Raw genomic sequence first — 17,144 nt, 5'->3', positions numbered from 1 at the left:
TACTGTTGTTCGTTACAGATGTGCAGTTTACAAAGTTCCCGCACATTTTTATAAATTCATTTTCAAACTTTTCTATAATATCTTACTCCATTAAGGGTAAGATTGGTTTACATACGCACCCGCCGTGTCTACACATACAGTAGGTACCACCTTCCCTACATAACTGTACAAATAATGTGAGTCCATCGTCTTCAGTGCCGACATCACTTCAGCCGATAGCAGATCATTGGATGCATTGGACTGGTTGAGCGTGGGTTGAAGTTGTCTCGCAGCTATACCAAAGCTTGCCGTGCTGGTAGAAGCGGTAACGTTATCTAGTCTGGCTATGGCAAGCGTGAAATATGCGCCAACGCTGGCAGTCTGTTGAGCGGCCTTTTGGTTGTCTTGATACTCTCTTCACTTCGTCATGGCTCACCAGAGCTGATTCTCCCATCTTGCCAACGTCAAATATATTGGTGCACAGCCTACATCCAGCGCGGCGAGGGTCTGCCATTGGAAAGCCATTCATTATTAAACAAGCACTTCCCCGGCATTTCCGGATCGGCAAACTGCTAGCGCTAGCTAACTTCCCTCGCTCGTTAAAGCATTCCCGCCGCCAACTAGCTGCATACGCCAAAACATTTCAACCGTGGGAACCCTGAGTGTTAAAATGTTAAAAAGGTCTTTAGACATTGCTTTGAACAGTTAGAATGAATGCCTAATTAAGCCGGTATATTGGGGAATATTTTCTCAGCTTCTGTCTGGGTGGAGTTTTGTCGTCTCAGCTGTCAAAACTGTTATATACTTTCTATTTCCAGAGCAAAGCTTCTGCTCACTGACATCAGTGTGAATCTTCATTAGTAGATTATTAAGGACTTGATTAGGGCAATATTAGCAGAGAAATATTTATCTTCAGACAATATTTTTAGAGATTAGCCATCCCCTCACAAGCATTAAGTAAGATTTAAAGGTCTTAGTACACTAGGAGCTATTTCCAAGCTTTGTATTTGTTGTTTCTCTCTTTTGGCCTCACATTGTAGAACACTCTTTTCTGACTAACCATAGCAATTGCTTGCAAAAATATCTGACCGACATGCCCCTCCCTTTTAAAAAATATCTTTCCGAGCCTCCCTTTTATTCCCTCTCCACGCTCCCCACTTGTACCAGCCATGCTGTGTCTATGGCTGCTAGCGAAAGCAGCCCTTTTGCCTACTTTAGTGCCTGGTTGCTGTCTCCAGCATGGCAGGGGGGGTTGACTCACGGATCCCCCCCTCCTGCACGGAAGAAGGTTTGGGGAGGCGGCGAGGGGTGCACAGTCACAGAGCTTTGTGCCATTTAGGAACGATGCTAGTTGAGGAAACGACCTGCCAGGTCTTGTTTCCACAGTACTATGTGATAATAGCATGTATGTTTTTAATGTATATGTATGATTTCAATGCAGTATGAATACAGACGGTGGAGCCAGTTGATGCTAAAGCTGCAAAGAGGCCACACCAACCATGAATTTCTTTCCACTTCACTTCTTCACCCACCCACCCTCTCAGGTTTTCACACATTTACAGGACTCACAAATTGCTGTGAGAGGACCTCCATTTGGCTCTCGGGTTGCCACAAGAGTACAGCTCCCACTTGGGAAACAGCTGTTATTAAGAACGATACACAATAAAATACACTGCTTATGCCCCGCGCGTACATACATTATCTAAGATAAACAAAAGTAGTCATTTTTCTGTTGTTTCTTTCTCTTTAGGAAGCCGACTTCCCTGCGATCTATAATGGAGTAGATATTGCTCGGCCTATTGATTGATGTCTCCTTCCCCCCACTTTGACATTTGCTTATCCTCGTCCGCATCTACCGCTATTGACGTTCGCTCTATCTGGACATCTTCCTAAGCTGTTTTGTCATTTGTCACCTCTTAAATAAAAACGGAGGAGGGGGGGTTGTCAGCGATAAGACTTAATGATACCAACCACATTGATGGTTTTATACAAGCTCGTGGAAAGAATACTGTCTGTGGAAAGCAGCTTTACTTAATTTCCCGCTCTATACCTCTTATACCACTAGGCAATTTTACCCAGCATATTTCTATTTTTCTAATAATAAGACCCATTCTGCAACCTCCAGCACGCATTCACCCATAACTGTGGTCAATTTACTGCAAATTTACTGAAAGCAGGCTTTTGGTTTAACACCTTTTAAACTAATGTATTTGAAGAGCCCACTCCACAGGCTCTCCTGTCAAAAGCTACTATTTTCCCCCGACTTACCCTCAACTCTTGGATACAAACTGGTGCGATCACACGCATCCACGTTAGAGCCGTTGCTAATAAAACGCCCTCTGAGTGAGTTTTGTACTTTGCCAACTCTTTATTTGTAGTACAGTAAATGCCGCACTTCCTTGACATGCATTTCTACAAACACAGTCTGGGCGTAGATTTTTCTCCCCATGAGGTGGAAGACAGATTCTTCCTTTTCCTCCCTCCCTCTTTCCCTCCATCCCTCCCTCGCCCTGGCTCCTGCAGAGAGGCTATTATTGCAGCTAATTATCTACAAATAGGCCCAATATGACAAACACAGCCCTGTACCAGTGCTGGCTAAGCGCAGGAATCAGTCTGAGTGGGAATAAAAGAATGAAAAGGAGGCGAGGCGAGGCAGACAAAGAACAGGACAAAAGTCACAGTGAAGAAAAAAAAGGGAAAAAATGGTGAATCATAGATAATTGAGAAGAACGTGATGAAGACACAATGCGGGATAAGATGAGAGAAAATGTGGTGCTAAAAAAGATATAAGTGGGAGGCAGATGGGCGAAGAAAGGCAGTGACACCAAAGGGAGACAGCATAGAAGGGACTAACACGGGAAAATGATCTTGTCTATACAGTGTGTGACGGTTGTTGCCAATGGCAACTGTCCTGCGATGCACAGGCCACATCCATTTAGCTCCCAGCATGCCTCATGATCAGGGCAGCTCAGGGGTCTAAGGCTGTCTGTCTCATTTCCATAGAGAAACTCATTTACCAGGCGAACACTGAGGGCTAAGACGCATCAATGGGTGCTTGATTAGATCCTTAACGCTGATACATATGAATATTTATCAGTGTTCAATGAAAACACATTTACTCTCCTTTCATCTGGATCATCCTGAGTGTCCTCCTGCTCTCCTCTTAATTCTTTCCAATGAATATGTCACAGGAGCATCAGGGCTCCCGACAAAGTGACAGCACTCAGGATAATCTGGTTATTGTTGCTCCGCTGTGATGATCAACACTTGCTTTAAGTTTCGCAAAATGCATCATGCTTTTGTCTTGTTGTGTTTTGTTCGCCATGGTGATGACAGCTCTCAGAGAGGTAAAGGAAATGAATACGGGGGACGGTAATCAAAGCAACACACTTAAAGGGATGTGTGTTTGGAATACATTGCGGTTGCAGATTAGTGTTTGGCTGCACAACTGAAGCTGCAGGTGTGATCCGGATGCCAAGACAAGTTGGAATCACCGAGTTATTCCCGTCCCATGAGGCCAAACACAGAAGTCGCACACAATCACAAGCACACCCACTCTTCTTGTCTTTCTTTTCTCACACACAGAGCATGAACAACAGATATTTTTAGTGAGTATAACTTACATCACTAACTCCGGCCTCCACTATCTTCAGGCCTGTCTCCTTCTCCAGCTGCTGCTTCTGTTGCACTGCACGGGAGACAAAAGCAGAGGAGGTGTTGAGTATGAGCACTGGATGACAAAGTAGCAGATTTTTCAGTTCCTGAGGCAAAACAAGTGGTCAGTGAAACTGAGAATGATGCAATGGATGTAACAGCATGAGTCAGATGTCAAACTGGTCATAGAAAATGACCAGCCCACACACACACACACACACACACACACACACACACACACACACACACACTCACACACACACATCAAGAGGAGAAAACAATCTTCTGGGTAAGACAGAAAGCAGTTCTCCAGCTGACAGGAGTCTGTGGTGGCACCTGGAGGAATGATATGTTGTGTGGGTAGTCGGACTATAATAGGTAAGAGAGTCTACAGCCAAGCTAGCAGCTTTGTGAGGCTGCACTCAGGCACAGTGGTGCTTTCAGCTAATGCCAGCATATTAACACGCTCATAATGGCAATGCTAACATGCTGATGTTTAACCTGGATTTATGGCTGAACAGGAGTAGGTGTGATTTATTGTCGGATTTCACCAGTTGATATCACCACCGCAACACCAGACGGATGTATTGGACCCATAAAACTAAACTGCATTCTCAATTACGTTTGGAGGGAAACACATTTTGTAACGGCTTACGTTTGTTTTAGAAGTATCACAAATATGTTTGTAATGATAGTCCGCGGAAGGCCGCAGCAAGTGACCAAGTACAACGAATGCCACGCAGAGCAGGTGGCGTAGTATGTCGAGCGACTGTTAATGAAAGGTATTACGTGGTATAATAACGAGTATAATAAGCAAGAATGTCCACTACAGGCAGGTGGGACTGGTGGTGGATGGGTCAAACTTTCCCCCGGGAGGCTGCTGTTTGTTTCCCGTTTTGCGTTTTTGTTTCGTTTCAATGTCAGAGTCATTTTAAGCCAAACCATGATGTTTTTTACTAAACCTAATCAAGATGATAATAGGAAAGACTGCCTTGTTTCATGTCTGAATATGGAACTATCTTATGCGGTCGCTGTATTTACGTTGTTTTATTCACTGTTGTAGCAAACGGGTCGCAGTGAGCAGAGAGTTTGCAAAGGAGATGGCTTTGCTAGATTTATAAACATCCAGGCCAACCAATCACAGTTCTTGCAGTTCCCACATGCCACTTCTGTAAAAGCTGATAGCCCCGATATATAGTTACTTAGTTAGTTTTGAGAAAGGTGCGCGTCAGCTGCAGTGTCGCCTACAGCTTCACTGTGTAGCCGCAGCAGGTACACAGAAGTATTAATGAAGCTTTAGCAGGTATAATGTTCACCATGTTCACCATTGAGGGTTAGCGTGCTAACATTTGCTAATTAGCACTAAACACAAACTGAGGTTGATGGAAACATCATTAGTTTTGCAGGTATTTCTTCTGGAAAAATAGAAATCATGACCTGATGATGGCGCGAGATGAAAAGCTCAGGGATCATTAAAGTTATTGCAATTCATCCTGAGGGGGACTTTAATGTTTGAACCAAACTTTATAGCAATGCATCCAATAGTTGTTGAGATATTTCATGCAAAACCTCATGGTATCGCTAGAGGAAAAGATTAATCTTCTGGAAACCATAAATGTCTGTACAAAATTTCACGACAATCCATCCAATAGTTGTTGAGATATTTCAGTCTGGACCAAAGTGGTGGAGAGCCCAACATTTCCATCCATAGAGCCATGGTTAAAAATATAAAATGTAAACAAAATTTCCCAATAAAAATTGGCCGTTCTCCTCACACACGTTGAGTCAGATCTGCTGAAGATTACCAAAAAGCAGATGAAGTGCTTGCAGATTCGCAGCACACAATAACTTGAGCTCCTGCCTTTGTTCTTGCGGTAATTAATACACCACCCGAGTTTGATCCTCAGATCTATTGATCTAATCAAATATGGCATGCTATTTCCAAAGCTTTGTTCACGAAAGATATTCTCATGCAAATTAAACCAAAGTGAGGCAATGTTAAATATCCATCGTTCAAGATCACACATCTCACCGACTTTTTCCCCCCCTTCCTCACTTTGATAGAAACATTTATATTGAAAAACAAAATCAAAGGGGCCTTAATAGATTATGTCAAATTATAGAGGAAAAAATGGAGCATAATTTTAATTGAGTTTGTTAGCATGTGAATGTGATTGGTAATGGGGAAAAGGGAAAAAAGTGAGTTAAAGAGAGAGGAAGAGAAAGAGAGCAGGTCCTTTAAATCCCATTTCCCCAGATGAAGGCTATGCAAATGACCCTGAAGAGCTGAACCCCACCTCACACTCCAAATTCGGCAAGGGCCTGTTTAATTAGTATTTTAATCTATCCCAATGATTCCACTCAGTCCACAATGTATGCAGCATTCCATCTAATTAAGCACGCTACTTTTAGGATAATCATCCATCTCCCTCGCTCTTCCTCGCTCCCCTTTTCTCTTTCTGGTTATTAAGGATCCTGCGCACATTGATCATCCTATCATCTCATCAACATGGCAGCGGAGGGGACATCTTATATTTTAGGTGTCAGCCAGGGGTTTTCTGAAGGATGGCTAAAAGGAGGATAAAGGAGGCGGGCGGGGAGAACTGGAAAGGTCAACTATACATACAAGTTTAAATTAGAGTGCCACATAAAAGAAGTAGACAGAGGAGAAAATCTGCCCTTAGTGAGAGTCTTCGATGTCTCCACTCATTTCATGTCGCCACCCCTGTATTTAGTCACAGACATATTGGCTCTCCATAGATAGCAGTACCTGCACGGCGCCGGTGCTATTTAGGAGGGGGGTAATGAGCGAGGTAATTGGGCCCAGCTGGGTGAGGGCGTAGGTGGTGCGAGGAGGTGAAGCCGCTAAAAGGTCACACAACGTTTTGGTCCTAATGAGGACCCCTCTGGGGTCGCAACACATCACGAGTCGAACTACGGAAGATTAGCCTGGAATCAACACACATGTGCGTCACGGCGGCTTCCAGCTCCGGTTTTGACTGACAAGCTGACATTAACCGTCTTACGGCGAAACCAAAGAAGCCTGAAGGTCAGTATTTACTTGTGAATCAAAGCTGAGGACTCTCCAATCAACCTGAGGGAGAGGACGGTCCCACAACAGCCACTTTAAATGTAAATACAATGTACTTGGCGGGCTCATTAGCCGGTAACTGGATGGATCTGGGCTGCGGCGAGAATCCAGCCAATGGATTGCTTGTTCTGTCACTGACTGTACAGATAACAGCCTACAGCATCTCTTTCTGGTCACCCCTTATATTAACCTCACACTGGAGCTCACTCTCTTTCTCTTTTTCCTCACAGACACTCACAGAGATTTTTGTAAGCTTCAAATTAGCCACCAAATACTCCTGACAGACTGTGGAAAAGAGATGTCAGGTCTCATTTCAGAGAGGCTCCTCCAGCCATTTTAATAGGCATTGTCTGAGTCTATCTAGTCTGATCTCTAATATCGAGATCTGATCCCTGCTGCTCATTTAATCTTTTCGGTTTCCGAGTCACATTGAGCCACATCATCTGATGTTCACCAGGCAACAAAAGCACAGCAAAGCCAAAAATGCTTTTTTCATGTGTGTTTAAATGTGCTCCAGTTTCATGTGCTTTCAATTGTAATGACATACACATGCAACAGTTTTATTGGAGATTATAATATAGAGGATTGCCTGATGACCTGGGACTATTCAGTACAAATTCAGTTAATGTGGGTGATTACTATTTGGTGAATTAATATCTTAAGACGGCCTACGGTGTCACTTGTGTACAATACAATTGGCCCTTGCCCATGTCCAATTAAAAACAATCCCTCTGCAAGAGAAGGCGGCTGTTGAATCTCCAAAATAAAGATTTTCATGAATTAAAAAACAGATTTTTATGCTATTTATGGTCATCATTTTCCCAGCCATTAGATGCATTTACATTCTGTAATTACCTCTCTATAGAGTAGTTTTCATTGTTAGTGGCGGAGTCCGCCATTAGCGCAATGGACTACCTGCACACGAGGGAGCCACAGGAAACGATGCAGCAGCAAACAGTGTTTCTGTTTTTAATTTGATCTCATTGATATCGGCCTGTTCTCTCTCATTACACTGTGTCAGAGCTGTGCTACGTTACTGCTAATGCAAACTGAACATTTTCTACTGCTGCTTCTTCACGCTGAACTAAGACAGGGTGGCTTTTATTGTGAAGCAGCCACAGGAAACACTATGTATTTGTCAGAGAGGTTAGCTTTGACCATGATCGCTCATCAAAAATGCATCGACAACGGTCATTTTGTGCATATTTTGACGGCAGATAATTTTCAATCTTTGCAAGTGAGTAACGGAACAAGAAGGAGCAGCCAGACTGAGCTGTTAGATGAAGAGTTCACCTCCAGCTCTACTGCTCTACGGCCTGCTGTGTGGAAAACGACTTGTACTTTGTGCAGCATGAAATCAGCTGACGTCTTTACTAAAATAACGTGAGGTTGTTTGGCTTCACTATAAACAAAAACACCAGTTGCTCTTCTGTTTTTCTGACAAAGTAGCTGCTCAAGAAGCGTTTGCTTTGATCAGCTACACTTATTATCACCATAAACGTATCCTCATGCAACAGTTCCTATGCTATCTTAGGAAAAGTTATTCCTACGAATGTACGTGAGACATGTAAATTTCCGCTCCAGTCTTTTCAAAATAAACTTCTGTCTTCACAGGAAACTACTTGGTTAGGTTTAGGCAACTTAAATATAAAAAAATGACACCGGAAGTGGCATAACTTAAGTACGGAAGTCACGTGACAAAAACTACTTTGTTAGGTGAAGGAAAGGATCAACTTGGTTAGGTTTAGGCAACAAAACTACTTAGTTAAGTTTAGGAAAAGATCGTGGCTTGGCTTAAAATAATACCGAAAGTAGCGTAACTTAAATGCAGAAGTTACGTGACACATAAATCAATGTTGACTTCTGGGTTTACACGGGGTACGACAGAAGTCTCCTGGGCGAAAGTCTGGTGTTTTTTGATCCATTCATCCACCCGACCTCCTTCCTACGCGCTATTTGTTGCTCTTTATATTTCCTGGTTCACGATTACATGGAATACATACGAATTGATTTAGTGCGATATACACAAATTACAGTGCATTACTTTTCGTAGGTACTTTATAGCTACGAACAGTGTATGAGAACAGCCTGTCCCCAGTAACGACGGGTGTCTCCAAATCAACCGGGACTGAAATCTTAAAGGCTATAACTTCAAATTAAAAGTTTAAAGTGGGCCCCTTTCACATGCAACGCTGCTCTATATATAGTACATTTATTACAAACACATAAAACACCCCTGAATGATTTCAGCTGGAACTGTGCGCCTGCTGCCAAAGAACATTTTTCATTTTTAAAATTACACTTGCCGCTATCAAATATTAGAAGAGTGTCTCCGCTAAGCGTCAGAAAATTCAGCCAGGTGAACAGAAAGAACTGAGCAACACTTCAAAAACTCATCAAGAACTTGCTGAAGAGGAAAAGGCCATTTCAATCATCAATCTAAAGAATGAGTCAAAACATCGTTGCCTTTCCTTGACACACGGCACACTAATGAATGAAATTACGAAAAAAAACAACCACACAAACACACATTTAAGCTTGATTTTATGTGACCTTTAAATTGCTCTGTAGCATATGCGCTCAACACAAATTATCTCGTGGCGAGATATAATTTGATTAAAATGTTGCTTTTCTCCGCCATATGCTGCAAACTGAAGCAATTGTGCGCTCCTCATCATAGATTCTAATAGCAATTCAGAAATGATTATCATGAAGTCATCAGAGCTTAAAGTCATGAATATATATATTCATTTTTTCTGATATACGACAGGGTTGTTATTGTTAGAAGCAATATAAATTCAGCATCGGTAGACAAATCACCGACTGTAGGCTGTAAGTATTTTGTATTTCACAGCAGCCAGCGCTGTCACATGATCGTAATGTTGCCTCTTTGGCCGAATGGGGGTATATAGTTGACAAAATGCATATTTCACCACCCTCTGATTGATCTGTTAATATTGAATAACATCCACATCCATTCCATCTATCTCCCCCCTCTCTTTCCTGCTCCTCAGGTCGTCTATTCACCACTTCCATCTCTCCATCCGTCACTCCAACCAAACAAAATGAAAGTGTTTATTGCGGAGGAGGGCTGACGCTCACGCCTCTCCACAGCCGTTAGCCTTATCAGCAGGCAATCGCTCCGATATTAAAGCTGCCATTCCGCCCATCACTTTCCCCTTGCACATATGATGGCTGTCTCTACCTATCAGAGTGGAGAGAGGAGGAGGAGGAGGGGAGAGAGAGAGGAAGAGGAAAACAGAGGGAGATGCACCTGATCCCCCTGACAGATAAGATGCACGGCAACCCATTTTCTCAGTCAAAATCCAAGGCGGGAAATAAAAACAACAATATCCCTTCATACTTGGGAGTATGAAGAAGCACAGCGCTGACTTCCGAGCAGCAGCACATTCATTACATGTATGATATATAACATGAATGTGACCCCTTTACGTCTGACGCTGATGCTTATCAAAATGTAAATCAGTCTACAGATATTGTTGTCGTTTTTATAAGGCTTATTTGTTCACCTTTTTTTCCCCCACTACCAGTATATAGAGAGGATATTCTACAGGAGACACACTAATATAAAATGACTTCCACATGAGCTCGGATTTTTTATGGTGAGGATAAACATCCTGTAAATAACTTAATATATACCGCTATCTGAGCACACATCGACGCCCAGAAAATCCCACAGACCCACTCTCTCTCTCTCTATCTCTCCCCTCTGTCTCTTCTTGTTCATGCGTATCAATTGTTATTCTGCTCCTTGGCTTTTATAAATCAAGACACCAAATCAAAAGACCTGCACCTCTGAGAAAAACCTACAAAATGAAACAGAGGGACGAGCTGGAGGAGAATAAAAGAGTGCAAAGGTAAAAAAAAAAACATTCAGCGCCTCCAGCCAATGACATCATTATGCTAATATCTAATCAAGATAACGATTAAACCATCAACATTGCGTCAAAACTACCAAATCAAAGGAGGTGCATAAAGGGGTTAATGATTAATATAAATGTATTTGTTAAATTTGATCGATAACTTGATTAAATATTCAGTTACACGGCTTTGTTGAATACTCGATTCTGATTGGTCAATCACAGCGTTCTATGGTCTGTTATTTCTTTATAGCAGACTGTTGCTATGCATACCAGACTGTTGCTATGGGTAGTGTAGGACTCTGGCGGACCGTTTTTTTGTGAAATTATTGATTTCTTAAGTAAGTAGCCGTGTAATAAGCGTGATAATGTACAGCAAGCCGGTCGTTCAGGGCGATGCGAGACCCCTCCTCCACCGCAGGTTTATTTCACAACAATAACCGGCTCGCTGTACGTTATCCCTTACCGGTGCATCCCTAGTAGTAAACTCAATATTTTTAGGATTTGGGACTGTTCTTTGGATAAAACAAGCAATTTGATTATGTCCACTTTGGCTTTTAGGAAATTGTGACACTTTATAAACCAAACAATGAATTGAGAAAATAACAATTGTGAGATTAATCAACAAACAAATAATTGTTTGTTGCAGCCCTAATTCTATTTGTAATGAGACAAAACAGAGTAGTGAATCTGCACATTAGGAGAGTGGAATCAGTGAATGTTCGGCATTTTTGGTTCATTAATGACTTAAAAGATTAAATAATTAGTAAACTGTTGTTCATTAATTTCCTATCGATTGTCTAATCTGATTAATACATCTTGCGACATCACTGCCCACTCACTCTTTAATACTGGCGGCTTTTATAGTGATAATCTGGAAATCTAATATAATTACTCATAATTTAATATAACATTTAAACCTAATCCCCAAAAAGTAAAGATGGAGCCAAATAATTCAACTGAATAGAAAACAAACCATCTTCTCTCTTTCTCTCAGTATAACCAACATGATGATAGCCATGACATCATTAGGCTCTAATGTCCAATCAGCATTGCCAATCATATACCGCCATGTCTGTCACATGGTAGAGCCGTGCTGTTAACAGCAGGGGGTCCTGGCTGCCTCACTGTTTATTCACCCCGATCGATCGTTTCCTGTGGATAAGCCAACAGAGCTCCCAAACAAACCAACTGCTGTTATTCAGCCTAAATCAACACACCACAAACATTCGCTATCAGTAACAGAATACACTGGACTCTACTGCAAAATACCGCAGAAGCAAAATGTTCCCTCTCAGATGTGTCTGGTTGACGATGTAGAAAAAGAGGAGAGGAGATGGTTTCTAATGGCTGTAGTCGTGCAATCAGCATGCGCCTTATGTCCGTGGCAGGCCTTTGGTATCAAACACATTACAGGCCCCTTCCTCTTTCAAACAGAACCCACATGACACTTTTATAATTGCATCCTCCCTTATTAGAGCCCCCTTTCAAAGATGGCTGAATAATACACCTGGATGAGTCCTTGCCTCTGCTGCACATGTGCAGACACACGTACACAAACACACACACACACACATAATATCTGTTTCTTTGCCGCCTGCTTGATTAATAGATTGTGGCTGCTCTGACACTCTGTGTAGAATAGGCATTTTGCCTTTGATAGGCGCTGACACCAATTCTTCACGGGCTGCAGGAGATGGGTTGGGGGGGGGGGGGGAGCAGAAGCAGCACCGGCAAATGACTTGGATGGCGGGCACCTCCAGATGTGGGAGAAACCCCACGGATGTCACTCTGCATTCTCACCGGGACACGTTTACATCGTTTACGCTCCCTTTCGGAGATGACAGTCTGCAGATGTGCGCAACGTAAATCACATCTGACAGTCGCTCACGAAGAAACAGATAGGTTTGAGGATTACGGTGAGTGATGAGGTGAACACATGCACATCTGAAACAATCACGGTCATCAGAAGTCCAGCACGCTGCAGAGCCACGCTGCTCGGTCTTTGGACGACCTTTTGCCAAACAAGCTGGTCTAATACACTGTTTTAGCTCTACCTACGAAAAGTAATGCACTGTAATTCATATGTATCCCACGAAATCAATTAGTGTGTAATTAACGTAATTGTGAATCAGGAAATATAAATAGCCGTGAACACTGCGCAGGGAAGAGGTGGATGGGTGGGTCAAAAAATACCAGACTTTTTCCCAGGAGACCAGAGTTTGTGTCCTGTGTGAAACCAGAAGTCAACGTTGATTTATTTGTCACGTAAGTTACGTATTTAAGTAACGCCACTTCCGGTGATCTTTTCCTAAACTTAACTAAGTATTTTTGTAGCCTAATCCTAACCAAATCAATCATTTCTTAAACATAACTAAGTAGTTTTGTAGCCTAATCCTAACCAAATAAATCTTTTCCTAAACCTAATTAAGTAGTTTTGTAGCCTTATCCTATCCAAATCGATCTTTTCTTAAACCTAATTAAGTAATTTGTAGCCTAATCCTAACCAAATCGATCTTTTCTTAAACCTAATTAAGTAGTTTTGTAGCCTAATCCTAACCAAATTGATCTTTTCCTAAACCTAACTAAGTAGTTTTCTTGCCTAAACCCAACTAAGTACTTTGTAGCCTAAGCCTAAGGAAGTTGTTTCCTGTGAAGACGGAAGTTTATTTTGAAAATACTGTATGCATGTAACGAGCGGATATTGACACGTGTTGCTGGACATTCGTAAGAAAAAGATAAAAAAAAAACTAATTTTTTCGTAAGATATCATAAGTACCGTTTTATGAGAAAACGTTGCGCAATAACACAAGATGGCAGCTTTACTGTCAATAAGACATTGAATACAAAAAAATTAACTGCAGGGAAACTTCAACAAGTCTTTATGCATCCACATCCAGAATCCTCTACAGTACTTTGCAACCGAAATATACTCCATGTGAGATACTACATGATACGCTAAAGCTAGATGAAAAACTATTCTCTCTTTCCTCGGGTACAATTTATATCCAAACCATTTTGGATTTGTAAAAGAAGCTTCATTTCTTCCCCTGGATGTGTGTGTGTGGTACAAGATGAAAACATCTGGAAGTCTGCCACCGTCTGAAGGGAGCCTACTGGGGAAAAGCTTATTGGAGGAAGGGATGGCGAAGCTGACACACAGAGCTGCACACACACACACACACACGCACACACACGCACACACACACACACACACACACACAGCTTCCCCACTGAGGGAACTCTGACAGAGGCAGCCCTACCTGTCACTGTGGCAGCAATTATCCTGCAGGCTCTCTCCACGGACCGTCTCCTGCAGGTCTCCACATTGCTAACCACATCACTGAGCACACACATACTGTGTATGCACACTGACGCACAGGAGGGCACACTGCACACCCGCAAGTACACATACTGTACATATTCATAGACACACACACGCATACGCGCGGTTGTGCTTTTCATCCACAATTCGCTATCCACAAGCTAATGGCTCGAACGAATCGTAATGATGTGTTGGTGCAGACATCCTGCTCAAGCCAGGAGAAACACACATCATTACGTGGATGTGAGTGCTCATGCAAGCATGCATACCTCTTCTGTTATAGATAAATGCATTATCGCAGATGAGACCGCTAAGAAGTCCACAAATACACGCGCTAGAAAACCTAAATAAATCAATAAATATGCTAAAGCTGTCACAAGGCTGAGTTTGGAAACGGAGCAGGCTGTATTAGCATGAGGCCAGGATATGAGCTCCAGTGAGTCAAGACATAATAAGTCTTGGATATTGGGGAGAAAAAAACCCAGACATGCTCAGAAGGACAGGGTGTCCATTTTGGCTGCAGGGAGGTCTTCCCGAGGAAGGAATTGATCTGTTCCCCGCTGGTTCACTGGAGCTCGGATCCAGGACTCAGTCTGAGTCTCAGGAACAGGTTGCTTGTACGGAGCTGTGAAGGGTGATTTCAGAGAAAGGAGAAGAAAAAAAAAAAGAACCCAATGTGACCTCATTACCGTAGATTTGTTCCGACTGTCATTAGGAATCACAAACGCCATCACTCAAGTCAGGAATATGAGGGAGAGGATGAGAGACGGGGTGAAGGAAGCAGGAATCGGGGGGGGCTCTGACTGTAATCAAGTGGATTTGATCTGAAAACAGGATCTATCATCAACAAGCTATAGATAACAGAGAACATCTACACATGCGGTGCGTTTACCAAAGCATGCATTTGGCAGACAATTACCAACATCACACATTAAAATGTTGCCATGATGAATCCACCGTAACATGAAAGCAAGAGGCTGCAGTTTGGTACAAATAAGATAATGTTACTGTGATGGGCAACTCCTCACAACTGCTTAACAGACATTTTCAGTTGTGAACCACAAACACAAACCAACATTTACATCAAACAACCACCTAAAATTCCCAAACTCTTTGGTAAGGCTAAAGATTTACAGTTATATATTGATAAGATCCAATAAGTGTAACCAACTGTAACATACTAATCCAAGAACAAAGCGAGAACAAAGTAATGCACTTGTGTAGGCTGACAAGAATCAGCATTTAAAATGAATAAATGTAAAAAATATGTATTACTTCTTCAATTTTTGGAAATTGAATGGACAGAAAATAGCCTTGAAATCAATATAAAACATGCTATTACAGACTTTATCTATGTACCAGAAAGATCATTCAGATAAATAGTTAGTTTAACAGTTTTAACCAGATTAAATCTGATTTCTTGGCTAGAATCATATTTATTTTTCTCTTTTTCTTGAAGAATAATTAGTGACTCTTTGTTAATTTAGTTATTTTTGCCACTTATTTACCCTTGAAAATGGCCTACAAGGACATCCTGGTTGCCTGGTGGTTGAACTATGTTGTATCTCCACTGTGACCAAATAATGTAATGAAGGCAACATGCCGAAAAAACAAATCTTTTGTCAGGAATACTTTTCTTATTATGTGGTCCAACAGCAGCTCACTGTTAATCAAACATCATCATGTCTATTGCCGTCATAAATTAGTAGAAAAACTACATTTACTTGCACTCTGCCACAACTGTCATTAATCTATTGGTATTTGAAATTAGGGCTGCAATCAACAGGGCTAACAATCATTTTCTTTGTCAATTAACCAGCCAATTAATGAATTACTTTGTCAATAAAATAGTGATAAATGCCATCACAAACACCAAGGTGCTGTCTTCAAAATGCTCATTTTGTCAGACTTTTAATCCAAAACCCAAAGCTATTCACTTTAAGAAACTCACAACTGAGAAGCTGGGTACGTTTGTCATTTATAGTTTGAAATATGACTTAAAGCTAGGGTTGGTAATGTTGAGAAACTAGCAAGAGTACACTAGATTTTTTTCCAACCGAAAAGCCCAGCCCAGTGTTGCCAACTCTTTTCCAATGAAAGTAGCTAGCAGCACTAGCTCCAACAGTCCCTACATCTAGCGTAAGGTCACCAAGTGGACAACACTGACAGTCCGTCCGTTCAGGTCTTCCTCCAAAGCCACTCCCCCAAAATTATCATTATGAACATAAACGACAAACATGGCTATTGTTAGTACTCACAGCTGTCAAACTAGCAGCTTGTGGAAGACTCCGGTGACGCACAATAATGACACAGGCAGAGGATGAGTGCACGGGTAGAGACCGCGCAGGTTAACCATAGGGCCGAATGATATGATTGGACGGGTTTATTAAAGTCCTGCGACAACGACAGATACCAGATTTATTTTTCCTTTTTTTATCAGAGCATTTGATTTATTGTTTGCTGTCGGGATGTAATGAGAATTTCAAATAATATAACAAGAAAAGTGTGTGAAGAACACTTCCAAACCTAGCTTTAAACAATTTATAGATATTGAATCGTAAATAGTAGCTAATTCATTTTCAGCAATAACAGACTAATCGTTTCAGCTCCGTTTGAAATGAGTTGAGAATAAATGTGACAGTGCGACTCAGTAAAAGATGCCACCATTTTCTAACACAATCCAAAATGGATCCTGAATCAGACCCACAATGAACTCCTGACAGAGTACAAACTCTTCAAAACAACAGTATGAAAACACACTTGAAAGATGCACTGATTACAAAGCGTCTGTTTTGTCCCTTTTTCAAACAACCTCAGCCTTCCAGTTCAAACTAATGCACTGGCTGAGCATTTTAAATTTAATTTCCGAGGCTCTTTTTTTTTTCCACTGAGGTATTCAAAATGCTTTCAGCTGGAGGAGGTTAATGTCAAAGCGAGCACATTTGCTGTCAGCGGCCTTTAAAGTCAATCCCTCCCACCACGTCTACAGAGCAGTGGACATCTTTGCAACAGAGAGAGTGGATAAAGTAACCTAGAGCTGCCTCCCTCTCTCTCTCTCTCTTTCTCCGTCTCTGTGAAGCATCCTGGCTGCTCCTCAGATCGTGCTGTTAATCTCGCCGTGTTGCCTTCCTGTGTACAGCTGGGAGTGGTGGGTGTAAAATGACAGCGTAACACAACAGTCTCACGCAGGTGTCAAAATGACAAATATGACATT

The 17,144-nt window shown here is 41.9% G+C and overlaps 1 protein-coding gene across 1 annotated transcript in view; it reads right to left on the bottom strand.

Annotated features, from left to right (window-relative positions):
• Positions 1-17,144, bottom strand: part of ptprn2 (protein tyrosine phosphatase receptor type N2) — a 131,785-nt gene that overhangs the window by 48,688 nt on the left and 65,953 nt on the right. Inside the window, exon 11 of the mRNA XM_037757389.1 lies at positions 3,603-3,667. Within this exon, the coding sequence (XP_037613317.1) occupies positions 3,603-3,667 (65 nt within the window). The remainder of the gene's footprint in view (positions 1-3,602; positions 3,668-17,144) is intronic.

This window comes from Sebastes umbrosus, chromosome 21 (genome assembly GCF_015220745.1).
Source record: "Sebastes umbrosus isolate fSebUmb1 chromosome 21, fSebUmb1.pri, whole genome shotgun sequence".
NCBI lineage: Eukaryota > Metazoa > Chordata > Actinopteri > Perciformes > Sebastidae > Sebastes > Sebastes umbrosus.
Note: the sequence above shows the minus strand (reverse complement) of the source record. Positions and strands in the feature narration are given on the sequence as shown.